The sequence below is a fragment of the Xyrauchen texanus genome, chromosome 44 (assembly GCF_025860055.1).
Source record: "Xyrauchen texanus isolate HMW12.3.18 chromosome 44, RBS_HiC_50CHRs, whole genome shotgun sequence".
In the NCBI taxonomy this organism is placed as follows: domain Eukaryota; kingdom Metazoa; phylum Chordata; class Actinopteri; order Cypriniformes; family Catostomidae; genus Xyrauchen; species Xyrauchen texanus.
In genome coordinates this window covers 11,999,860-12,022,209 of record NC_068319.1, presented here as the reverse complement: position 1 = coordinate 12,022,209, position 22,350 = coordinate 11,999,860, and the positions used below count along the sequence as shown (strand labels likewise).

Sequence of the window (22,350 nt, the reverse complement as noted above, 5' to 3'; positions counted from 1 at the left end):
ATTTTAAACTTTTTTCAAACATTTAAAGAACTTTACAGTTCAAAGTTTTGTGTAAAGTTTTAACAGAAGAAATAATGTAAGTGCTTTTATTCAATTATAAGCTTCACGTTTCTGCCTTTAAACCCTCCAACAATGTACCCCATTCACGTCCATTATAAGTGCTTCACTGTAACCTTGATTTTTTGCTTTTTTAATTAAAAGGAGGGAAGAGTCAAAATAATTTTGGTGGTCATCAGCATTATGCCACAAATGCTGTCAATTGAGTTTAACTTGTATTGAACCCCGAATATTCCTTTAAGTCCCCAGTAGAAGTTATGGTATTTAGGATTAAATGTTTCAACCGATTACAATAATAAAATTGGCTTTTTAAAAAGAACAAATACTATTTATAATTTTACACAATGCTTTTGGCCTAAAAGTCCCATTTTAATTAATTGAAATTATTTGAACTTATTGTCCTGGTGTAATATCCTCTTGCACGTCAAACATCTTTGAAAAAATATAATCTAAAAATCATCTATTTGAATTTTTTTCAATACAATTAAGTGTTAAATATTACATGATCTCACTCATTTGTATTCATTTGGGGTAAATGTTTAAATGTAACACTTATAGTGGAGGTTTGTTGCCCTTGACTTATTGTCCTGTTATATCATGATGTACAGTATGTAATAAAATGACAAATCAACCATTCAACTTAATAATGTTGGAGTTATTTAAAGTGTGTGACTCTTCTGCTTTATTAATGTGTATGGCCACATTAACATTTACTTTCACTTTTCCTTTAACATTTCCCTTTAGCGTTCCTTTTACCAATACGTTGACAAAATGGGAGGAGTGAGTCAATTCAAAGAAAATTGTGGGAAGGGAAATAAAGGAGAGGTCGATTGGACCAGGAGGAAGATCTCATATCAAAAGTGCATCACAGTTGACGTGAGAGGGCTTGCGAAGGAGAAGAGTGAGATTTGCGGGTTACCGTGGCGTGGGAATCATGTTTCCTGTCTGTTTGACTCACTCTTCCATGCACATTGACTGGCCCTCTGCTCAGTTCGGGAAGTGGTGCATTGCACATTCAAGTACCGGCTACATGTCCAAAAGTGAGTACAAGGCCAGTTATATAGGTACATCCTCGAGCACCACCTAGGACACTATTCAGCAGCCTTTTTCCTTGTCAGTCAGTCTTGATCAGTGGCTCAATGCATGCACCCACACACAAACACTCATGCTCTCAACACAGTGATTTCAACACAGACATAAGGGCTTGGCTGCGATTACTTTGATTGGCACTATCTAAAAAGTAGATGTTTACATTTTCAGAAGAGCGGTGCTTGACCACGCTTTAGTCTTGAACTTGGATTTCCTCAGTACAAACCTCACAGTCCCGTTCCTTTCACCGTCACCCAGGCGTGACATCCTACTGTCATCACAGCCTCATTCATTAGCCTTGGCTGTGTCCATCGTATTCTAATGAGACAAGTCTATAACGTAAAGTTGCTCTCTTGTGAGGCCACGTTGATGAGGGTGCGCGTGTGTTTTGGAGCCGCTGCTGAATTACCTTGGCGTCTGACTGAGGGGAGACACCTGGGCCTCGGCGCTAAGGTGCTCCCACGGGGGCAGGCCTCAGCTGTGAGCGGTGCTGAGGTAAATTCTCATCGGGACGGTGGGTGGCCGAGTTAAGAGGCCTCGTCTTTGCCGAGAGGCATGAGAGGCTTTTGTTTGGAGAAATTGGGATGACGTACTATCATAATGAACTAAAGGAAGCTATCCGTATGAATTTCTCTGGCATGTGGTGTCATTTTAATTTGTCTGTTTTTGTATTCATTATGCACCGTGAGGATGTTGAAGTAGTTTTCCACTCAAGGTAGCAAATGATCACCAATTTACATAAATCATAAGGTTTGTAAACAATAAATGGGTGTTTCGCCAACTTGAGATTGCTTATTATGTGTCCATTAAAACTCTCTTTGAATCTTTTTATCATGCCTTCTATTGTTTTATTTTTGCAACTTTTCAAATGACTTGTGTATATATATATATATATATATATATATATATATATATATATATATATATATATATATATATATATATATATATATATATATATATTGGTTTTACCTGTGTTTCAGACTTGAAATCATAAAGTATTGAAAATCCATCATACCAATATATGATTAATTACATATTAATTCTATGATAGTCTAAACCAGGGGTGCCCACACTTTTTTGCATGATGATCTACTTTTAAATGGCTAACTCAATAAGATCTACCAACTAAAAAAAAAACAGTTTCATTTTTTTTTAAATGCTTGTTGGGACTACTGTACGGTGGCCGACAGAGCTCAACCTGCTGCAACCTAAAGAAGACGCATGCAAATAGAAAAAAAACGCATGCAAATAGAAAAACACCTGCAAATTAAGAAAACATCTTCATCAGTTTCACAACACACGTGTGCTCCAAATACTCACAACACAACCAAATACAGAAACGCGCTGCAAAAGCTCACAACACAACCAAATATAGAAACGCGCTGCAAGTAATACAGACCACAACGGAAATGTTTCTGGGGGAACCAAATAAGTGACGAACCCGGCTGGGACGTGCTTATTGCACGTGAGCATCCCTATGCCCTACTCCCTTCGAAGGGCAGACGGCAGAGCTCTTCAAGTGGGACTTTTGGAGTGAGCATGGCACTAGTGTGCCATTTATGTAGCCGTTTGGAACGCACTTGATGAAGGGAGCAATGAAAGACAACTTCCAACGTAATTATTTTCACCTGGGATGTTCCCATGACAACGCAGCACGTTGTCCATCGGCTGAATAGCTGTTCTGAGGACAGAAATATAATGCTGTTAACATAAACGTTGCAAATAAATTTATTTTTACTTTACAAAAAAACTGTTAAAATATGCGTTTTATATATCCGTTAAATATCTGTGTGTCAGTGTCTCAACTTTAAAACATTGAACCCTACATTATCTACACCTTCTTTGAAACTTTTCTTTATGAAAATTTAAACATAACATGAAACAATTTGTATAGTGTAACTCAAAGCCATGGAGAGAATGGCTCTGGTGTAACTGATGTAAAGATTAATATATTTCCTTCATGTTCTTCTTCTCTATCTTTTTTATTTATTTTAGTTTTCAGCTCATTGTTCTTTTCTCATTTCTGATGACATTGAACATATTGTTAATACATTTTGTATATTGTATACAAGTTGTATGTCATAAAAAAATAATCTCTGTATGTTTTGCGGGAAAAAAGTTAAAATAAATAAAATAAAATAAAGTAGAATTTTGAGCTGTAAGCAAAGAGTAGAAGAACTATAAAAAAGTATAATATTACAATATAATATTATAATATTATTTCTATATACAATATATTACAATATTATTTTAATATTATAGTTTATTTATAAAAAAAATATATATATATATATATATAGGCTTTCACTTCTTGTCAATATCAGTTCTTTGCTGTAAGCACGTCCCAGCCGGGTTCGTCACTTATTTGGTTCCCCCGGAAACATTTCCGTTGTGGTCTGTGTTACTTGCAGCCACTGATCTATATATATAAATCAGTGCTTGCAGCGCGTTTCTATATTTGGTTGTGTTGTGAACTTTTGCAGCGCGTTTCTGTATTTGGTTGTGTTGTGAGTATTTGAAGCACACGTGTGCTGTGAAACTGATGAAGATTTTGCTGGTGTTTTTTTCTATTTGCATGCGTTTTTTTCTTTTTGCATGCGTTTTTTTCTATTTGCATGCGTCTTCTTTAGGTTGCAGCACGTTGAGCTCTCTCGGCCACCGTACTACTGTATGTATCCCTACATGGAATTAATCTTGTAATTAATAAAAAAAAATTTATATGTAATAATGTTCAGTGTTGATATCGGTTTTAACACTAATCCCAAAACACCTACAGCACAATAGATTACAATAGCCTGGGCATTTACCTTATTCTGATGATTTGCACTGAATGGAATCAGACAGTAGCTGCTGGTAGCTAGCCTCAAACACTGCTAGCTTCGCAATTTCGCGCAGTGTTGCCAACTATTTTCAATGGAAAGTAGCTAAAGCCTGCTCGAAAAGTAGCTAAATGTCACCAGATGACGTCATGTGTCATTAGCATATTAATGACGTCATCGCGTCGTATTTGCATTCTGCCTAATTTGTCGGTACTGTAACCTACTTTAGTTTATAATAACGGTTATCTTCCCTAAACCGTGCTCATTCTGTTTTTATATAAGTATATAGCCGAAAAACGGTCAAATTAAATGTTTTGAATTAAAACAAAGGAGAAGGCAGCTGCTATGTGATCACTGATTGGTTCCTGCTAACACAGCGTGCACATGCGCAGCTCATTCATGTCTATGTCCGCTGGCGTGCAGTCAACGGAATGTGCTGCTGCTATCAGCCGCTCACTGAACAGAGCAGACGCAGCGGGGAAGACCTCAAGGTGCGTACACACTGCCAGCGACATCGCGCGCGACAGCGACTCAATACCATTCATTTTCAATGCGAGCACAGCGACTTCCGGCGACACGAGCTGTCGCGACCGTTGGCGCTAGATGTGGGCGTGTCCAGCGACGTGAAAAAGTTGAGAAAAGTTCAACTTTGGAGCGACTAACAGAAGTGACAGCCAATAGGAGAGAAGACGGGAGAGCTCACGTGATCCTTCTCTCTCTCTCTCTCTCTCTCCTGCAGTAACGGAAAGATGGATGAAAGGCTAATTCTTGCTGTTAGAAATGTTCCAGTGCTCTATGATATGTCTCTTCCCACGTTCAAGGACATTTTTAAGAAAAATACTGTGTGGAAAGGTGTATCTGAGATCGCGGGGATTTTATGGACCCAGACAGACCGGCATTTGCATTTTCGCCGCAGATAAACAGCCGCTATGGCAAACAGCACGCCTTGTTTCTCATTCATCTTTGATTTAAAGCATTTTATGTACTGATTCCATTTATATTTAGTCTTTTCCCTCCAAAATGTTTGTTTTTAGTGGCAAGAAAAGTCGCTTTTTTGAAAAAATGTCGCTAAAGGGGTCTGAAAAGTCGCTAAAAATAGCGACAAAGTCGCTAATTTGGCAACAGTGATTTCGCGCTGTTCTCAGAAGCCCTGGGAAGGCCCGAACCTAGTTGTCATGGTAACTGAATAAACAAAAATCTCACCTGGTCAAAATTTACTCGTCAAGTGCAAGTCAGACAGAAACTAAAAGAAGGAAATACATTATATATATATATATATATATATATATATATATATATATATATATATATATATATATATATATATATATATATTTATTTATTTATTTATTTATTTATTTATTTATTTATTTTTGTATTTTTTTTAATTAAAATTTAATGAAAGCACATTTCAATTTCGTGCCTTTGCGATCGACTGGTAGATCGCGATCGATGTATTGGGCACCACTGGTCTAAACAATGACTCAAATAATAATAAAGCATTATTGTGAAAATGATTCATATAAATGTTTACAAAAATTATTACTGTTGTATCGTCATTTCCACCCAAAAAAATATGTTGCAGCTAATAAGACAAATGATGATGTAATTTCATTCCAATACATTTTTGAAATGTAATTTCCACCACAAAATAAAACATAATTTGTTTTACATTGTCAATATTTTTCAGCTTTTGAATGCATCCATTGATTTTTAATGTGAAATATTCCACAGTGAATATAGGATATTTTAATAAAATAATGAATTTAATCCATTTTGGAATAAGGCTGTAACATAACAAAATGTGGAAAAAGGGAAGCGCTGTGAATACTTTCCGGATGCACTGTATTCTCCATTGTTTGCATGAGATCTCGCCTGAAAGAATTCCCCTTTGTAATCATTCTTCAACAAACTATGCAAACTGAGCAGCATTCATGTTGTAAAACTGTATATTATCTTATATATTAGAGTCTCGTAAACAAAACAAGCCTGTCTCCAAAGTCTATTTTTAAAGATGTCCAGCAGTGCAGTCAGATTTTGTGTCGTCTTGAAAGGCAGAGCCTTAATTTTACTCTGTACGCTTCCAGTGATTTTACAGAGAAAAAAAGCTTGCAGGAACCTAATTTTTTGTTAGATCATCTTCAAATTTGAAACTTCTTAAGACTTGTGGCCTGAGAACATTGTATATCTGGGTTTTCTTGGCACTTTTATTATAGGTTTTTTTAGATTATAAATACATATTCAGCACAAAATATTTCCATTACTATTACATATTTCAGTATTTCTGTGAGTTTTACTAAGGCGAAAAAGAGAAACGTCTCCAAGCCAAAATGTGCTTTTTCTCTGAACTGGAGTGTGCAGGTGCTGCAATCAGCCATGCCACTGAGGGAATCTAATGATCATTCACACCACAGTGATAATGATCTGATCTATAGCCAGTCGAGGGAGATGACATGAAACAGAATTTGTAGAAGGGTGTAAAAAGCTCCCATCCATTGATGACTCACTTGGAATAAGAGTAAAGCTTGCATCAGTATCACCACAGAATTTGTTCTTTGAATCTCCATTTCATTAAGAATCTAGAATCAACATGTTCCAAATTCCAAATGGCAATTTATAGTGAAAGATATACTAAAAGTTATAGGCTTTTGGGGTTTGTTTGTTTTAGAGGTGAAAGTATGGTAGGATGTTGAAGTATGGTAGAAGAATCTTGGCAAACATTGTGAACATTGGGACATATGGCATATCTGTTACCCTGTAGGGCATGGCTAGTAAACTGGTGGCCCACAGGCCAAATCTGGCTCGCCATTCATTGTTGTTTGGCCCTCCGACTGTTTTTTGGTCAAACTGTCTTGCCATCTGAAATACCAAAGCGCTCTCTGTGCAAAACTCAGGCTGAGTTCAAAATAGCATACTACCATAGTACTCATCCTATTTCTGCCATAGACTCATATGGCAGATGTAGTATGGTTAGTATGCCACTAAGCCTCAGCGTTCATAGGCGCGAGCCTCAGCAATCAGCAGTTTACATCATTCATTGGCACATCAGCATTCAGCAGTCATTAGTTGTGTGGACTGGAGCGCGCATTTAAGCTTTTCTGGTGATAGTTTAGCTACACTGCTTTGCCAAATATGGATCACACCGTTTAGGTGAGCATTTGATAGTGTATGTCAAATGTCTTTATATAAAAATGTACTCCCTGTACATCTAACACCCCAACAAGAAGAAAATTGATGCCTGGCAACAGTGGCAACAGCAACCATCAGGACATGAAGAGGTTGTTTATGAAAATATCCTCACCTCCAAAATGTGCTAAAATCACAATTTGGTCTAATTGACAGTGAATGCACGTGTGTATTTTTGATTGTGGGGGATACACTGAAATATCTCTGCCCATTAGACATTATGCAAATAAGCATTCTGTGCTTTATGAAACGCAAAGGAATTTTGACTGCCAATCCTAAAAGCAATCTTTCAGACACAAATTCACTTAAATGCTTGAAGCATATTTGCTAAAATGCTAAATTATGAAATAATAATTGTAATTATCTTAGCTTTCTAAGTGCCCCTTAATGCTTTAGAGGGTCATTAGTATTTCTTTCACATTCAGCCATTTAAAGGCTTTCGCAACTTCACTGATGATAAAAAGTGCAGGCTTGATTTGAGGTGAGTTACTATGTGATCTGACTAAGAAGTGTTCCTCTTAATGTCGGCAAGGCGTTTTGAAATGCCTCTGGAGTGAGTCTAATCAGAAGGCCATGGTACTGATCATGAGCAAACATAACCATCCCCTTATTAAGCTGTAGGTATGGCAGTGCATGTCTGTAGGGTATAATATGCATATGCTAAGAGATTCCCATTTTATATTTGCATTCACAAATATTATGTCCAATTTTGTAGTACAGAGACAATCTTTACAATATGGTTTGTTGCTCTTTATGATTTGTATTCATCATGGTTGAAGGATTCTATTATAATGCATCTTGATAGGAAATTATTTCCGTAGGCTAAATTCATCAACAATTGAATCATACACATGAGTTTGCTCCTAATTTGTAAAATAAAAGCAAATATCAGCTGTTTTTCTGTATCATATTTCTGTAACACAATAGTTTATTTTATGGCTATATAGGATCAGGTAAGGATTTATAATGTGTATCTGTATAATGTAACTGTTATTAGGATACAAAATCCATGTCCATACGGTGTTTTTTCTTTGCATTAACCCATTGCCTTTCTGCTACTTTTAAATTGTTTATTAAAGTTGCCTGGCTAGGAAAGATCTTTGGGTTTTTAAAAGGTTACACTGTCTCCCGACTCTACATTTAACCTTTAGCAGACATCAAACACAAAGAAGTTGTCAAAAAACACACAGCTATGGACAGAAAATGTGTCAGAACAGTTCACCATTCCCTGGACAGGTCATAACCTCTGACCTCTTATAGACAATCTGCTTAATCATGTTAACAGCTGGTGAAGCTATAGACCAGTAGAGTAACCATATACATTGTTTTCAACAAAAGTTAACTCAACAGCATCATTAACACCTTATGGGACACTTAAGGAATGGTTCAAGCAAAAGGGAAAAAGAGTACCGGTTGAGATCTGCGCCACTGTAAACAACAAAATGTTTCAATGCAGCGTAGATTTGTATCTCAATAAGTTTCCCTTCTGCCACTCACTCGTAGTTGTGACACTAGGGGTCGCTCTTGAGAGCCCTGAAACACATCAATCTTTGAGCAAAGGGCAATGGGAATTGGTGAGTGGAATTTGCATGCCACTACCCCCGGACATACGGGTATAAAAGGAGAAGGAATGTCCACTCTCAATCAGATTTTTTCTTCAGAGCTGCGCGGTTGTGTGTCAGCTAGCTAAATACTACTGCTGTTCCACTCACCTCTGAAAGAAGCGCATGCTGTTGGATATACGGCGCATATGGTGCTTCGACAGTGCTACTAAGAGAGTATATTTCCTCTTTAAGAGCAAACACATTGAAGTGAACATCTTTTTAAAGATGCATCTTTATCAAGATGCCTTTGTGTGATACCTGGATGCGGTTGTTATCTGAGAATATGACCATGACAACGTTGCGGTCGCGGCTTTCCTGTATTTTCTGTCACTTACTGAGCAGCTGTGTTAGAAGCCTCAACACAGCTGTGGTACCTGATTTTTATTTTATTTATTTAAGTATTCCAGGGTAATATAATACAAAGTACAATGTAATAAATTTACACTACATATTTTTAAAATTGGAAATATAAAAAAAGTTTGCCACATGTACATTGTTAAAGAAGGTGGAAATCTGTCATAATAGGTCTGTGAAACAGGTCCATTATGATTTAGATCACTGCAACCAGAGGTGGAAATCATCCAAATATGGGCAGAGAGGATTGTTCACTCTAATTACATATGGCCACCAGGAGATGGCACCAAGTATATGACACAGACTCAGTGATGGCTCAAATGTCACAAAATGGAACTGAATGAGATCATGTTACTTATTCCTGCATGCTTTGGTGAGAGAACATAACTTAAGTCATTCTATTTTCATGTGTAATTAGTTCTTATGTACATTTATTATGTGTTATTTGTTTGGAGAGTCTTTTGGACATGTAATGGTATAACTTTTTATTGTTTTGTAGTATTGCAAAATTTTACTAAGTTACAGGTGGCTTGACTAGGAACAAAACAAGAGCAGTGTTTCAGAGTTACCTTATTTATACCCTGAGATATATAATGTCAAATCATAAAAATAAGAATAAAGTTTTTTGTGATTTTTCATCAGTTTCTTAGGCCAAGAGTCCCATAATTTATCATAATCAATATATTTAAGAAATGTGAAAAAAATGCTTTAAAATTATACCACAAGTATATATATATTTATATTTAATAATATATATATATATAATTATATTATTATTATTATTATATGAATATTACATGTAGTAAATTAAAAAATTCTCATTATTGATTCATTACTATTAGTTAAAAACATTCCAAACCTTTATAACAGAATGAATGCAATGTTGACAGTGTTTACACATTTTCCTGAATTCATTATGGCTAGAAAAACAACTGACAATTGACAATTTAACCACACGATTAACTAACCAGGTGTAAAGTGGATTAGCAACCCCGCCTAGTGGCCAGAAGTGTGGCTGTTTCTTTTGTGAAGGTAATATTATACAGTACATGTATGGAAGGGGAAAATCGACATCTATAAAGGGGCGTATATTTCAATAAGAGGGGCTTTCCCCAGAATATAATTATTACATGAAAATAAAAAATAGTATGCATAATATTAAACTAATAGGAGAGAGACTTCGCTTAGATACTTAAACAGATGCAACAATTGTACCTTTTATTATAAATTAATCTTATATGACTTTTTATGAAGGTTTACAGAACAACCAAACTGTCAAACAAGCTGTCAATCGAGCTACGAGAACGCGCTCGCGCGTCGCTCACGCGCCTCCTTCCTTCCCCCTCCCCTTAGCAACAGAGGCAAGATGGCGGCCCCCAGTAACGCTGAGGGTTCTCCTGATCTGTCAGTGCCGCTCAAGATTCCCAAAACCGAGATTCCCTCCCCGGAATCAGAAGATCTGAGTGACAGCAACCAATACCATTCCAATCCCTCCACCCCAAACAGATTCTCTCCTCTGAACGTCGGGGTCTCTCTGTCGGGGGGCATAGGCCGGAGTGGATCGGCCTCTGCCTCCAACAGCTTCACCGCCTGCCGAGGCATGTCTTGGACACCATCCGAAACGAACGCCCTTATAGCTGTGTGGGGCAACGAGAGGCTTGCTGAGGCGCGGATGCAGCAGCTGGAGGTGGCTGGGACGGTGTTTTCTGGCAAGGCGCCTGGACCAGCGATGTACGAGCGGGTGTCCAGAGCGCTGTCAGAGCTGGGCTACGAAAGGACCCCATCCCAGTGTCGAGAGAGGATGAAGGTAAATAAGACATTTAAAGGAATGGCTGTTCATAAAATATGATTAGATACTTGTTGTCATGTTTATTTGGCAGTTTGCTCTGCACCACAGTGCTTTGGTTAAGCTGTCGAAATGAAAACATCAGGCTGTGGCTGTGGACTCATCTCAAGCGTTTTAGTCAGAACTGGTGGCTGTCACTTAGTTAAAAATCAGACTTGTCCTGTGAATAGGGAAGCTTGTTTTGTTGAACCAAGGACCCCCACATATGATTATGCCCTTGCAACTTAACCCCTGTTTGAGAAAAATAGTAAACATATTTTAAATATATGTTTGCAAATTAAATAATTGGCTTTTATTAGTGACATATTGTACCTAAAACAAAATAATTATTTAAAAAATTATATGGAAAACATTCAATTTGTATATATTGACAGTGTGTCGATTTTTTTCTATTATAGTAATGTAATATGTTTAAACCTGAAGAGAAACATATTATATTCAGTTGAAATGTATTTGTATAGTGCTTTTCACTGTAAATATTGTTTCAAAGCAGCTTTAAAGATAATAGTGAAGTGCATTTCTTATAAATAAGAACCCCCCCAATATAATGCCTATGGAATTATATGCAGGGTTGTTTTTATTTCTGATTGTTTAAAACTATGGCTGTCAATAGAATATAATAATTGATATCAATCTCATGGATTCAAAATAAAACGGTAATAATCTCAAAGAGTGTAGTCAGTAATTTTTTAAATAATGTCATTTTTTTCTCTCTGAAATTTTACACAGACCCCTTAGCACCACCTTGTGCACCCTTGGGGTTCCACTGACCCCAGTTTGATAAAACTTGCCATAGAGTGCATTAGTTAAGATGTCAAATCATAACTTGTTGGGACTGTCTGATCAAGTCTACTAGATAACCAATTGTTTTATTAATTCTGACATCTGTGATGCATAGTCTATAATATGTCTCATTTACTTATCAGTCTAAATACAGTGTGTCATCATGCTTGTGGTACCATTATTATAAACATGATCTTGTTCTTTGTTGTCCTCTGCAGACGCTAAGACGGTGCTACAGCCGGGTGAAGGAGCATGGTATTGGGAAAAGGAAGAGCAGTTACTCCATTGAGCAGCTGGAGAAGGTTTTTGGGCAGGGTGGCTGGGATTCCCAGAGCTGTCAGCCTGTGCTGATCAACAGTAGTGGGCTGTACCAGGAGATGGAGTCAGATGGCAGTACTATGGAGGACTATTCTCAGGAAGACTGGTGCAATCAGGACCTTTCTGCAGCCTTCAATGAAGGAGACATAGAGACAGGTGAATGCAATATATATATATATATATATTTTAGGGCTGGGAGATAGGACGATGTTATCGGATATCGACGATGTCTTATAAAGATCACAATGCTGATTGCGACACTCATTGACAGAGGATGATCAACAATATCGAGAAATGGCAAAAAACCATAGATCTGGGAAATCGCCAGATATATTAAACAGGAGCCCAAGGGTGTAAAACTAGCACATGCCACCCGCAAAATGCAACAAGGCTGTATCCAGTGCGCAAGCTCCTCGTCCAAATGTAGTTTATTTGCTCATCTACCCACAATCAAAAAATGCTGTTAGTCACAAAGACGTGCTTGAAGACACACACTTTATTATATTTTTAAGAACAGACAAAATAAAAGCCGTCAATGCTTGTGTCTGAGGTTTATCAAGCACATGTAAAGAGTTTTCACAATTTTTTATTTGCCAGTTTCATTCATCTGAAAACTGTTTACAAGAATAATGTCGTCTATGAGAATGTTGCAAATGTTCTCTGATCATCTCAGGAGTTGCTGTGATGTTAGTTCACTTTATTTCCACGCAGTTAACATGCATTGTGAACGGAAATCTGCAGGTTCAGTAATATATATCTTTGATTTAAAGAAACCAGATGAAAGTGATTAAATCATAAAGTAATACAAGACATGTTCACCTTGAACCTAAAATTGAGTTCTATTTAATTTCTTTTAGGCAGCATTAACTGTATTGCCAGTATGTAATACAAACACAATACAAATTCGATAAGATCACACATTTGTCAGTATATTTTGGGATCGCAAGGGAATTTATTAAGCTTATTTATTATGATTATTATTGTCTTTACATTTATAATTGTCTTTAGTTCTTAATCTGTAGACTGTCAGTAATTTTCCACATGGTGTCGTTGACAGATACTTGCGTGATGGTAAATGTAGATGTTGGAGACAGTAAATGTTTAAAGAAGGTGGTTAAATAAGATTTTTTTTGATCAAAAACACCAGTTACACCAGTTTCACTAACCTCCAAACTCACCAACGTCACTTTGTTCATTCTTGAAGAAGTAAAAAAAAACTTTGCAACTTTGAACTGCCATCTGCGCCGCTTCATCTCGCCCTGTGTGTGTGTGTGATCATGACTGCCTTCGGTAACTGCCTTGCTGAAGAACCCCCAGATCATCACCGATCCTCCAACTGCTTGTCTAATGGTTAGACTGAGACCTGGAGAGGCCTTCAAGCCACAGTGTCTCGCACCCACTGTGACATTTGTTGGAGGATCGGTGATGATCTGGGGGTGCTTCAGCAAGGCTGGAATCGGGAAGATTCGTCTTTGTGAAGGATGCATGAATCAAGCCACGAAGATTATCCTGGAAGGAAGCTTGCATGCTGCTGCTCTGACGATGTTCCCCAACTCTGAGGATTGGTTTATCCAGCAGGACAATTCTTCATGCCATACTGCCAGGTCAATCAAGGCTTGGATGGAGGAGCTCCAGATCAAGACCCTATCATGGCCAGCCCAATCTCCAGACATGAACCTCATTGAAAACCTCTGGAATGTGATCAAGAGGAAGATGGATAACCACAAGCCATCAAACAAAGCCGAGCAGCTTAAAATTTTGCGCCAGGAGTGGCATAAAGTCACCCAACAGCAATGTGAAAGACTGGTAGAGAGCATGCCAAGACGCATGAAAGCTGTGACTGAAAATCAGGGTTATTCCACCAACTGCTGATTTCTGAAATGTTCCTGAGTTAAAACATTAGTATTGTGTTGTTTAAAAATGAATATGAACTTGTTTTCTTTACATTATTCGAGGTCTGAAAACAATGCATCTTTTTTGTTGTTTTGATCTGTTTTTTTCTGCAAATAAATGATCTAAATGACAATATATTTATGTTTATGTTAATATTGAAATGTTGTCAGTACTTATAATAAAACAAAAATGTTCATTTTACTCAAACACATACCTATAAATAGTAAATCCAGAGGAACTGATATTTTTGCAGTGGTCTCTTAATTTTTTCCAGAGCTGTATATACCACCACACCCCCAAAATCTGATAACTAATACAATTCAATCTTATCTTCCACAGAGGAGAACCAGCTTCCAAAGGCCAGAGTTCTTCAGATAAGACTGGAGCCATCTGAGCAGTCCCAGTAAGTTAAAACCAGTATTCTGTTTCCAGTTAAATATTGTTTAAAAGAATGTCAGACAAAATATTTTCTGAAATACGTCTTGTAGAACTATCTTATTACAATCAGTGACTATATTTGGTGTAGCTATTTAGATTTGCTCAAACCCTCATGTTAATCTGCACAGAAGATCGATGCAGAAGCAAAATTGATGTAAAAAACCCAAAAAAAACATGCAGGATGTAAATACCTTAAACGTTTTCTTTTATTGGGTTAAGGTCAACAGTTAAACAGTTTAAACAAAAAAACGATCAACACATGTGGATTTTTGGCCATAACCCTGATTTTCACACATTTACTGCTGTTCTTACCGGCTTATCCAATGTGCGCAAGTGTTGTGAGCATGTCTGTTTTCATTTTGATGTGAAAAGTCAAGATCAATCCAATGATTTAAAATCTCATGTAAACACGGTTTTCATGCATTGTCAGATTTCTTTGAATATGTTGATTTTTGGGAAGTTCCTCTGCAAGTAATTTCCTTGCAATTGTATTTTTTTCAACCACAGATGTCGATAAAAAAATATTTTATACAAAAATATGTATACTACTTATTCCTCATCTTTTTCACCAATGTTCTTTCAACAGACGTAAAGATGTAATGCAGAATGTGATGCGTATCTTGGAGTCAGTGGAGGTCAAATGGGAGCACTTTCAAACATGGACTGACTTCTCCCGCCTTCACCTGTCCAATAAGCTGGCCATCTTTGGAGTGGGCTACAACACGCGGTGGCGAGAAGATATCCGCTACCACTACGCAGAGATCAGCTCGCAGGTCCCTCTGGGAAAGCGACTACGGGAATACTTCAACCCTGAGAAGGCGGAGGGCAGGGTTATCATGACCAAGGTGCAGAAGATGAACTGGAAAAATGTATATTATAAGTTCCTGGACATCACTATTAGTGAAGCTCGCTGTTTGGAACTGCATCTGGAAGTAGACTGGATCCCAATTGCACAGACCAGGGCGACAGGTTGCAGTAATGGTTCACAGTACCTCCTGCCAGGGGGCATCCCAAAAACATATGGCCTATATGCGATAGGCTACGAGGAGACGAGTATGTCCAATTCGTCTTACACAGAGGACAAGTCCTCCCCCTCACAGGAAGAGGAGAAGGTGGATCATTGTGAGAGTAAGAAAAAGGAGGAGAGGACATCAGCCAAAGTCACTTACTGTTACCTCGGCATTGCAGAGGAGAGGACACTACAGCAGTGTCTGTTTCAGCACTTTCAGACTTCAGGCAAACACTATAGCCGAGGAGAGCCCTCAGCCATAACCAGATTCCTGCAGGAAAACTGCACAGGCCAGGCCAGAGAGGGCACCCTTTCTGGATTACCCATCTACATTAAATTCATCGAGGTGGAGCTGGACTTTCTCTCTGCTGGATCTTTAGTGGAATGTATAGAGACTGCAATTGGTTATTCATTAAAGTTCAAAAAGAAGGAAGCACTGTAATGGTTACATCTTCCAAAAACGCTCTTTAAAGCCAGAATATTGAAACGGAGCTATATGAAAGGGATAGTTCACCCAAAAATTCAGATTCTGTTATATCATTCACTTACCTTCATGTTGTTCCAACCCCATATGACTTTCATTCTTCCTGACTTAGGCTAACATTCTGCCTAACATCTGCTTTTGTGTTCAATTGAAAAAAGAAAGTCATACCAGTTTGGAACAACTTGAGGATGAATAAAAGATGATAGAATTATCATTTCTGGGTGAATTATCCCTTTAAACTGACCTCAAGAAATTCTTGAACTTAAAAGTATTTATGTGGTATTTTGGGCAGTCTGTTCCAGTAGGAATGTACTCTCATCTGCAGTGGCAATTGTCATTATCAGGGAGCAAAAGCTTTTGTTAGTTGATGTAGATGATATCCAGAGGGTTGGGTCTGTTTATTTTCAAACTGCCTTTATTTAAAGGAATATTCTGGGTTCAGTACAAGTTAAGTGCAATCGACAGCATTTGTGGCATAATGTTGATTACTAACACCCCCCATACTAATGTAAGTGCTTTTATAGAATTATAAGCTTCACATTTCTGCCTTTAAACCCTCAAAAAAATGGCCCCATTCAATTCCATTGTAAGGTCCTCACTGTAACATCGATTTTTGCTTCTTTTTTAAAGAAAAGGAGGGACGAGTCAAATGTTTGGTTTTGAGGTTATCAACATTATGCCACAAATGCTGTCGATTCAGATTAACTTGTATTGAACCCAAAATATTTCTTTAACTTTTTCCAGCCAGTGCAACCGAGATCCAATGCAGGAACTGAAAAAGAGAAAGAATTCTCAAAAATAATGAATTAAGTATCAAATCTATCTATCTTATCTGTCTATCTATCTATGATATATATTTAAGAGTATATATATATATATATATATATATATATATATATATATAAAAGAGTATATATTGATATTGTCAAGCATTCCAGCATTTCCAATTATAACATTCAAAGAATGTTTTCATAAGCAGTTGATCAATATCTGTTTTTTATTTGTGAGATCACATTGTGTCTTTATGTATGAATGTTTCAAGGTCACAGTCTTGTTTACATGTTTGGAAAGACAAACAAATGAATTAAAGAAATGGAGAACTGTTGTTCACTTCCCATTTACAAATTACATCTAAATTGTATTTATTCTTGGGGGTTTAAATGTTAAACTAAGTCTGCTGTCTTATATTGAAGCTCAGTTGGAGGTTCACAGTTCAAGAAAGTGATAGAAAGCATTGTTAAATATTTAATTGATCTTTAATAAATAATTATCTTTAATATCAGATGAGCATGTAGTGAGTTATTTCTCCAGCAGGTGACAGTAAAGCTCTGTGGGGGAACTCAGATACAGTCTTAATAAATATAGTCAGTTAATATCACATTCTAGAATAGTAAATTATGTATTAGATTACAGTTGAAGTCAGAAGTTTACATACACCTCAGCCAAATTAAATGTCTGAAATGTCAAAATAATAGTAGAGATAATTATTTCTTTCAGCTTTTATTTCTTTCATCACATTCCCAGTGGGTCAGAAGTTTACATGCAATTTGTTAGTATTTGGCAGCATTGCCTTTAAATTGTTTAACTTGGGTCAAACGTTTTGGGTAGCCTTCCACAAGCTTCTCACAATAAGTTGCTGGAATTTTGGCCCATTCCTCCAGACAGAACTGGTGTAACTGAGTCAGGTTTGTTGGCCTCCTTGCTCGCACACGCTTTTTCAGTTCTACCTAAACATTTTCTGTCAGATTGAATTCAGGATTTTGTGATGGTCACTCCAATACCTTGACTTTGTTGTCCTTAAGCTATTTTGCTGCAACTTTGGAGGTATACCTGGGGTCATTGTCCATTTGGAAGACCCATTTGTGACTAAGCTTTAACTTCATGGCTGATGTCTTGAGATGTTGCTTCAATATATCCACATAATTTTCCTTCCACATGATGCCATCTATTTTGTGAAGTGCACCAGTCCCTCCTGCAGCAAAGCTGTAGGGTTCAACATGACACTGCCACCCCTATGCTTCACAGTTGGGATGGTGTTCTTCTGCTTTCAAGCCTCACCCTTTTTCCTCCAAACATAACAAGGATCATTATGGCCAAAATGTGAAATTTTTGTTTCATCAGACAAGAGGACATTTCTCCAAAAATTAAGATCTTTGTCCCCCTGTAGTCTGGCTTTTTAATGGAAGTTTTGGAGCAGTTGCTTCTTCTTTGCTGAGCAGCCTTTCAGATAATGTTTATATTAAAGCTGTCAATCGATTAAAAATTGTAATTGAATGAATTACATGGTGTCCCGATTAATTAATTGCAATTAATCGCATATACAAATATTTGCTGAGAAAGCCCCTTATATAACAATAATTCAATATATAATAATTATACATATTTATATCAATATATAATTATACATAGTTATCTTTAAATATTTAAAAATTATATATATATATATCAATAAATAATATTCAGATAATTAAAAAACATTACATTCTTGTGGCAGAAGAGTTAATCATTGATAAGACAATACAAAAAACAGCTTTAGAATACAATGTATTGTTTACTAGCATATTATTGATCATAAGTCAATCATTGACATACAGTTCACAGCAATCCACAGGGCTTGTTTAAGGACCCGTCAATTTACACCTGCATCAGACATTGTTTTTTGTATTTTTTATTAATGCTTACAAAACTTTTACATCTAGAGCCAAGAGGTATATTAAAACAAACAACAACAAAAAGAAAAATAAATAAACAGTTTAATAAAAATATTAAATTGTTTACATATTTCAATACACTTTACAGCTTTCTTGTTACTCAAATTGGAAATTGTTCTTAGGTATTGCTGAACCTCTGAATTAAAAAAATAAAATAATGGTTTATAACCACCATACTTACATTTATGAATACTAAACTTTGCCAACAAAAGCAGAACATTAATCAAATAATATTCCTTTTGAAGAGACATGTCATAGCTAAAAAAAAAAAAAAAACTCAAAACAAAGTTGAAAGCTGGGAATGATATGATCTCTAACAATCTTGCAGAAATCAGACCAAAAACAATCAAGTAGGGACAACTCCAAAATAAATGAATAAATGTTTCCGCCTGCAGACCACAAAATGTACAGAATATATCGACATCACAATTAAATCTCTCTACAAGAAAATAATTAGTGAGGTAGTACTTATAAATAAGTTTGAAGGAAATTTCTTTGATTTTATTCGTGATTAAATATTTATGGGTAAATTCCAAAATTGGAACTCCAGCCACACCCTGCTTGTGTAGTGTCTCGGGTGCATTGCATCATTAACATAACATTTTTAGGTCACTGTGTCAAGTTAAATATAGTTTAATACTCGATCTTTAAACACATCTTGAGATCCCTTAGTTCGCATTTGCGCTCCTTCATGTGTTTTGAACGCAAGAGCGTAACGTATGTTTGTGTTGTTCTTCCTACTGAACTGTTTTCTTCAATATATAAACTATGCGTTGCTCATAGAGCTGAAATTTCACTTACTGCCCTCTGGAGTAAACAGGTGGTACTACAAGCTTGCATTTCTCAGGAATCTTCCTTATTATGGTCCGGGGGAAGTGCGATTAATTGCGTAAATTTTTTAATGCGTTATTTTTTGTCAAATGAATCACACTGAATGAACACATTAAATCGACAGCACTAGTTTATATATGACTTGTTTTATTGTGTGTAAATACTTGTCTACCTGTTTCCTCCAGCATCTTCACAAGGTCTTTTGCTGTTGTTCTAGGATTGATTTACACTTTTCACACAAACTACGTTCATCTCTAGGAGACAGAATGTGTCTCCTTCTTGAGTGTTGTGATGGCTGTGTGGTCACATGGTGTTTATACTTGCGTACTATTGTTTGTACAGATGAACGTGGTACCTTCAGGCGTTTGAAAATTGCTCCCAAGGATGAACCAGACTTATGGAGGTCCACAATTTTTTTTTCTGAGGTCTTGGCTGTTTTATTTTGATTTTCCCATGATGTCAAGCAAGGTTTGACATCAATTTATGGGATTTTTAAAGCTGCTTAAAGGTACTGTTAACTTAGCGTATGTAAACTTCTGACCCACTGGAATTGTGATATAGTCAATTAAAAGTGAAACAATCTGTCTGTAAACAATAACAATTATTGTTGGAACAAATTACTCATGTCATGCTCAATGTAGATGTCCTAAATGACTTGCCAAAATTATAGTTTGCTCATATGAAATCTGTGGAGTGGATACAAAATTAGTTTTAATGACTTCAACCTAAGTGTATGTAATCTTCTGACTTCAACTGTACTTAGGGTCCTCCTATAAGCAGTAGTGCATTTTGAATGTACTTGTCAAACTCTGCAGTCATGGCCATAAATGCAATTTATAATCTTTATGCAATAAAACTAGCAATATGTTAGTTCATTTTAACTTTACTGCAATGCATTATGCCTCTCAAATCAAAAGGTGGTATCTAAAGTTTGAGCCTTACATTATGGTGATTATTTAGTAGAGCATCCACTTTTTCATATAACACTGTATAGTAAACCTTGCCTTTTCTTGAGAGGAGTGCTGGCATTGGTCAAGCATTTGCAGAGAGAATAAATTATTTAAACGCAAAGTCTAATTTCCCTGCTTAGTCTGTCATTTGAGATGAGTATCTCCCTTGGTCAGGAAAAAAAGGCCCTATAGAGGTTTGAACACTATTAACCTCCCTGGAAATTGTCATATTTGTTACTGTTACAGTCATTTGTTTAAAATATTTATTTCACTGGATTGTAGAAGTGGTGCATATATGATGACTATATCTTGAGCTAGCAGAATGTAATTGCTTTAATTGCAGAACATAATAAGGTGCATATTTATTTTGCATCTTTAAATGGAAAGATCAACGATAAAATTAAAATTCTGTTATTCTGTTGTTTCAAACCTGTATGACTTATTTTCTTCCGTGAAACACTAAAGGAGATGTTAGGGACTGAAAGCATATGTCAACATGTACATTCATTGTGTCTTTTTTTTTCACACAGTGAAAAATAATAGTGACTATTGTGTTACACAGAAGCCATGGAGGTTTGAAACAACATGAGTGAATTTTCATTTTTGGTTGAACAAACCCTTCAAATCTCGATTAGTTACTTAATTTGCATAGTTTAAATGCTTATCTTAAAGTTGTTTATAGATGAGATTCTTGCGATCATAAAGAATCCCTCCCAATCTACAGCTAATGCTTACATCATTATTCTTCCTGTGTGAATCTGTTGGGATATTGTTGAAGCATGGCATGATAATGGCTGTGTGAATTTGTTTTGTGTGCACCTTTGGTCTCACATTGCTTATGCAGCTCTAAATGGCCAGTTACAATAGAACAGAATGACCTCCAAACATTTTAATTACATTAAGGTGCTCTGTGATGTGTTTTGTCATTTTTAAATAGTCTTTTAGCAATTTTAAAGAGTATAAATGACCCTCTCTGTCAGGGTGTGACATTTTCGCCAATGTTTGCATAATGCTTACAGCTTAAACATGTTACTGTTTATTCTCTGCCATACACCCCAGCTTCTTTGTTATCAATTGATTCATTTTTACTACAGTTTTCCAGAGGTTGGTTAAGTGCATTTAAGATATTAACTTTGACTGCAAAAGCACATGAGCGTATCCTAGAAGCCCTGGGTCTAATCACAGAACTGCGTTCATCCGCCCCAATAATCCAGCTGTCGGACTGCATCCACCTCAGCCCTGTTTCTATGGCAACATGCCATCCTTAAGAAACAGGAGTGAGGAGGTATTCACCTCCAAGGGCTGATGCCACTGTACTGCTGTGACAAGCCCCACTTCCTGTCCAGTTGCATTATCATATCCAGAGATATAAAAGAACCACAAAAAATAGTGCCATCTTGTCTTTCTAAAAAACACACAGGCTGGCTGTTCTTATTGGTCATTAGTCGGGTCATTTAAAGAGTTAATTGGAACTTGGAAAATCAACCCGGGCAACCAACACTATGTGGTATGGTGTGATCTGTGACTGTAATCAAAATGGCATTTATTAATAATGAGAATGTACATGAAATGCTGATGTGAGTTTTATAAAGTTTGTTAATGACTTTTGCTAATGAAAGTTATAATAAAGTGTTTTCCATATTTGTAGTTACAAAAAGAACACCATAAACATATAATAAAACCTAGGCTATCAATTAAATGGTTATATGTTTAAAGGAATATTCCACATTCAATACAAGTTAATCTCAATTGCAGCATTTGTGGCATAATGTTGATTCCTACAAAACTTTATTTGGACTTGTCCCTCCTTCTAAAATCTGTGTTATAGTGAGGCACTTACAATGGAAATGTAAACGTCAAAATACTCCCTGTTTCAAAAGTATAGCCACAAGATGTATACAATATGCATGTTAATATGATTTTTGTGCTTACTAACTTTTTCTGTGTAAAATTGCATCCAATTGTACAACTTCGT

The 22,350-nt window shown here is 36.5% G+C and overlaps 1 protein-coding gene across 1 annotated transcript; it reads left to right on the top strand.

The window, feature by feature from the left end:
• The first annotated feature begins 10,460 nt into the window (after positions 1–10,460).
• LOC127636511 (myb/SANT-like DNA-binding domain-containing protein 2) lies at positions 10,461–16,715 on the top strand. The gene is made up of 4 exons (XM_052117043.1): positions 10,461–10,919; positions 11,960–12,215; positions 14,292–14,355; positions 14,977–16,715. The coding sequence occupies exons 1-4, from the start codon at positions 10,479–10,481 to the stop codon at positions 15,839–15,841; spliced, it is 1,626 nt and encodes a 541-aa protein (XP_051973003.1). The 5' UTR covers positions 10,461–10,478; the 3' UTR covers positions 15,842–16,715.
• The last annotated feature ends 5,635 nt before the right edge of the window (positions 16,716–22,350 follow it).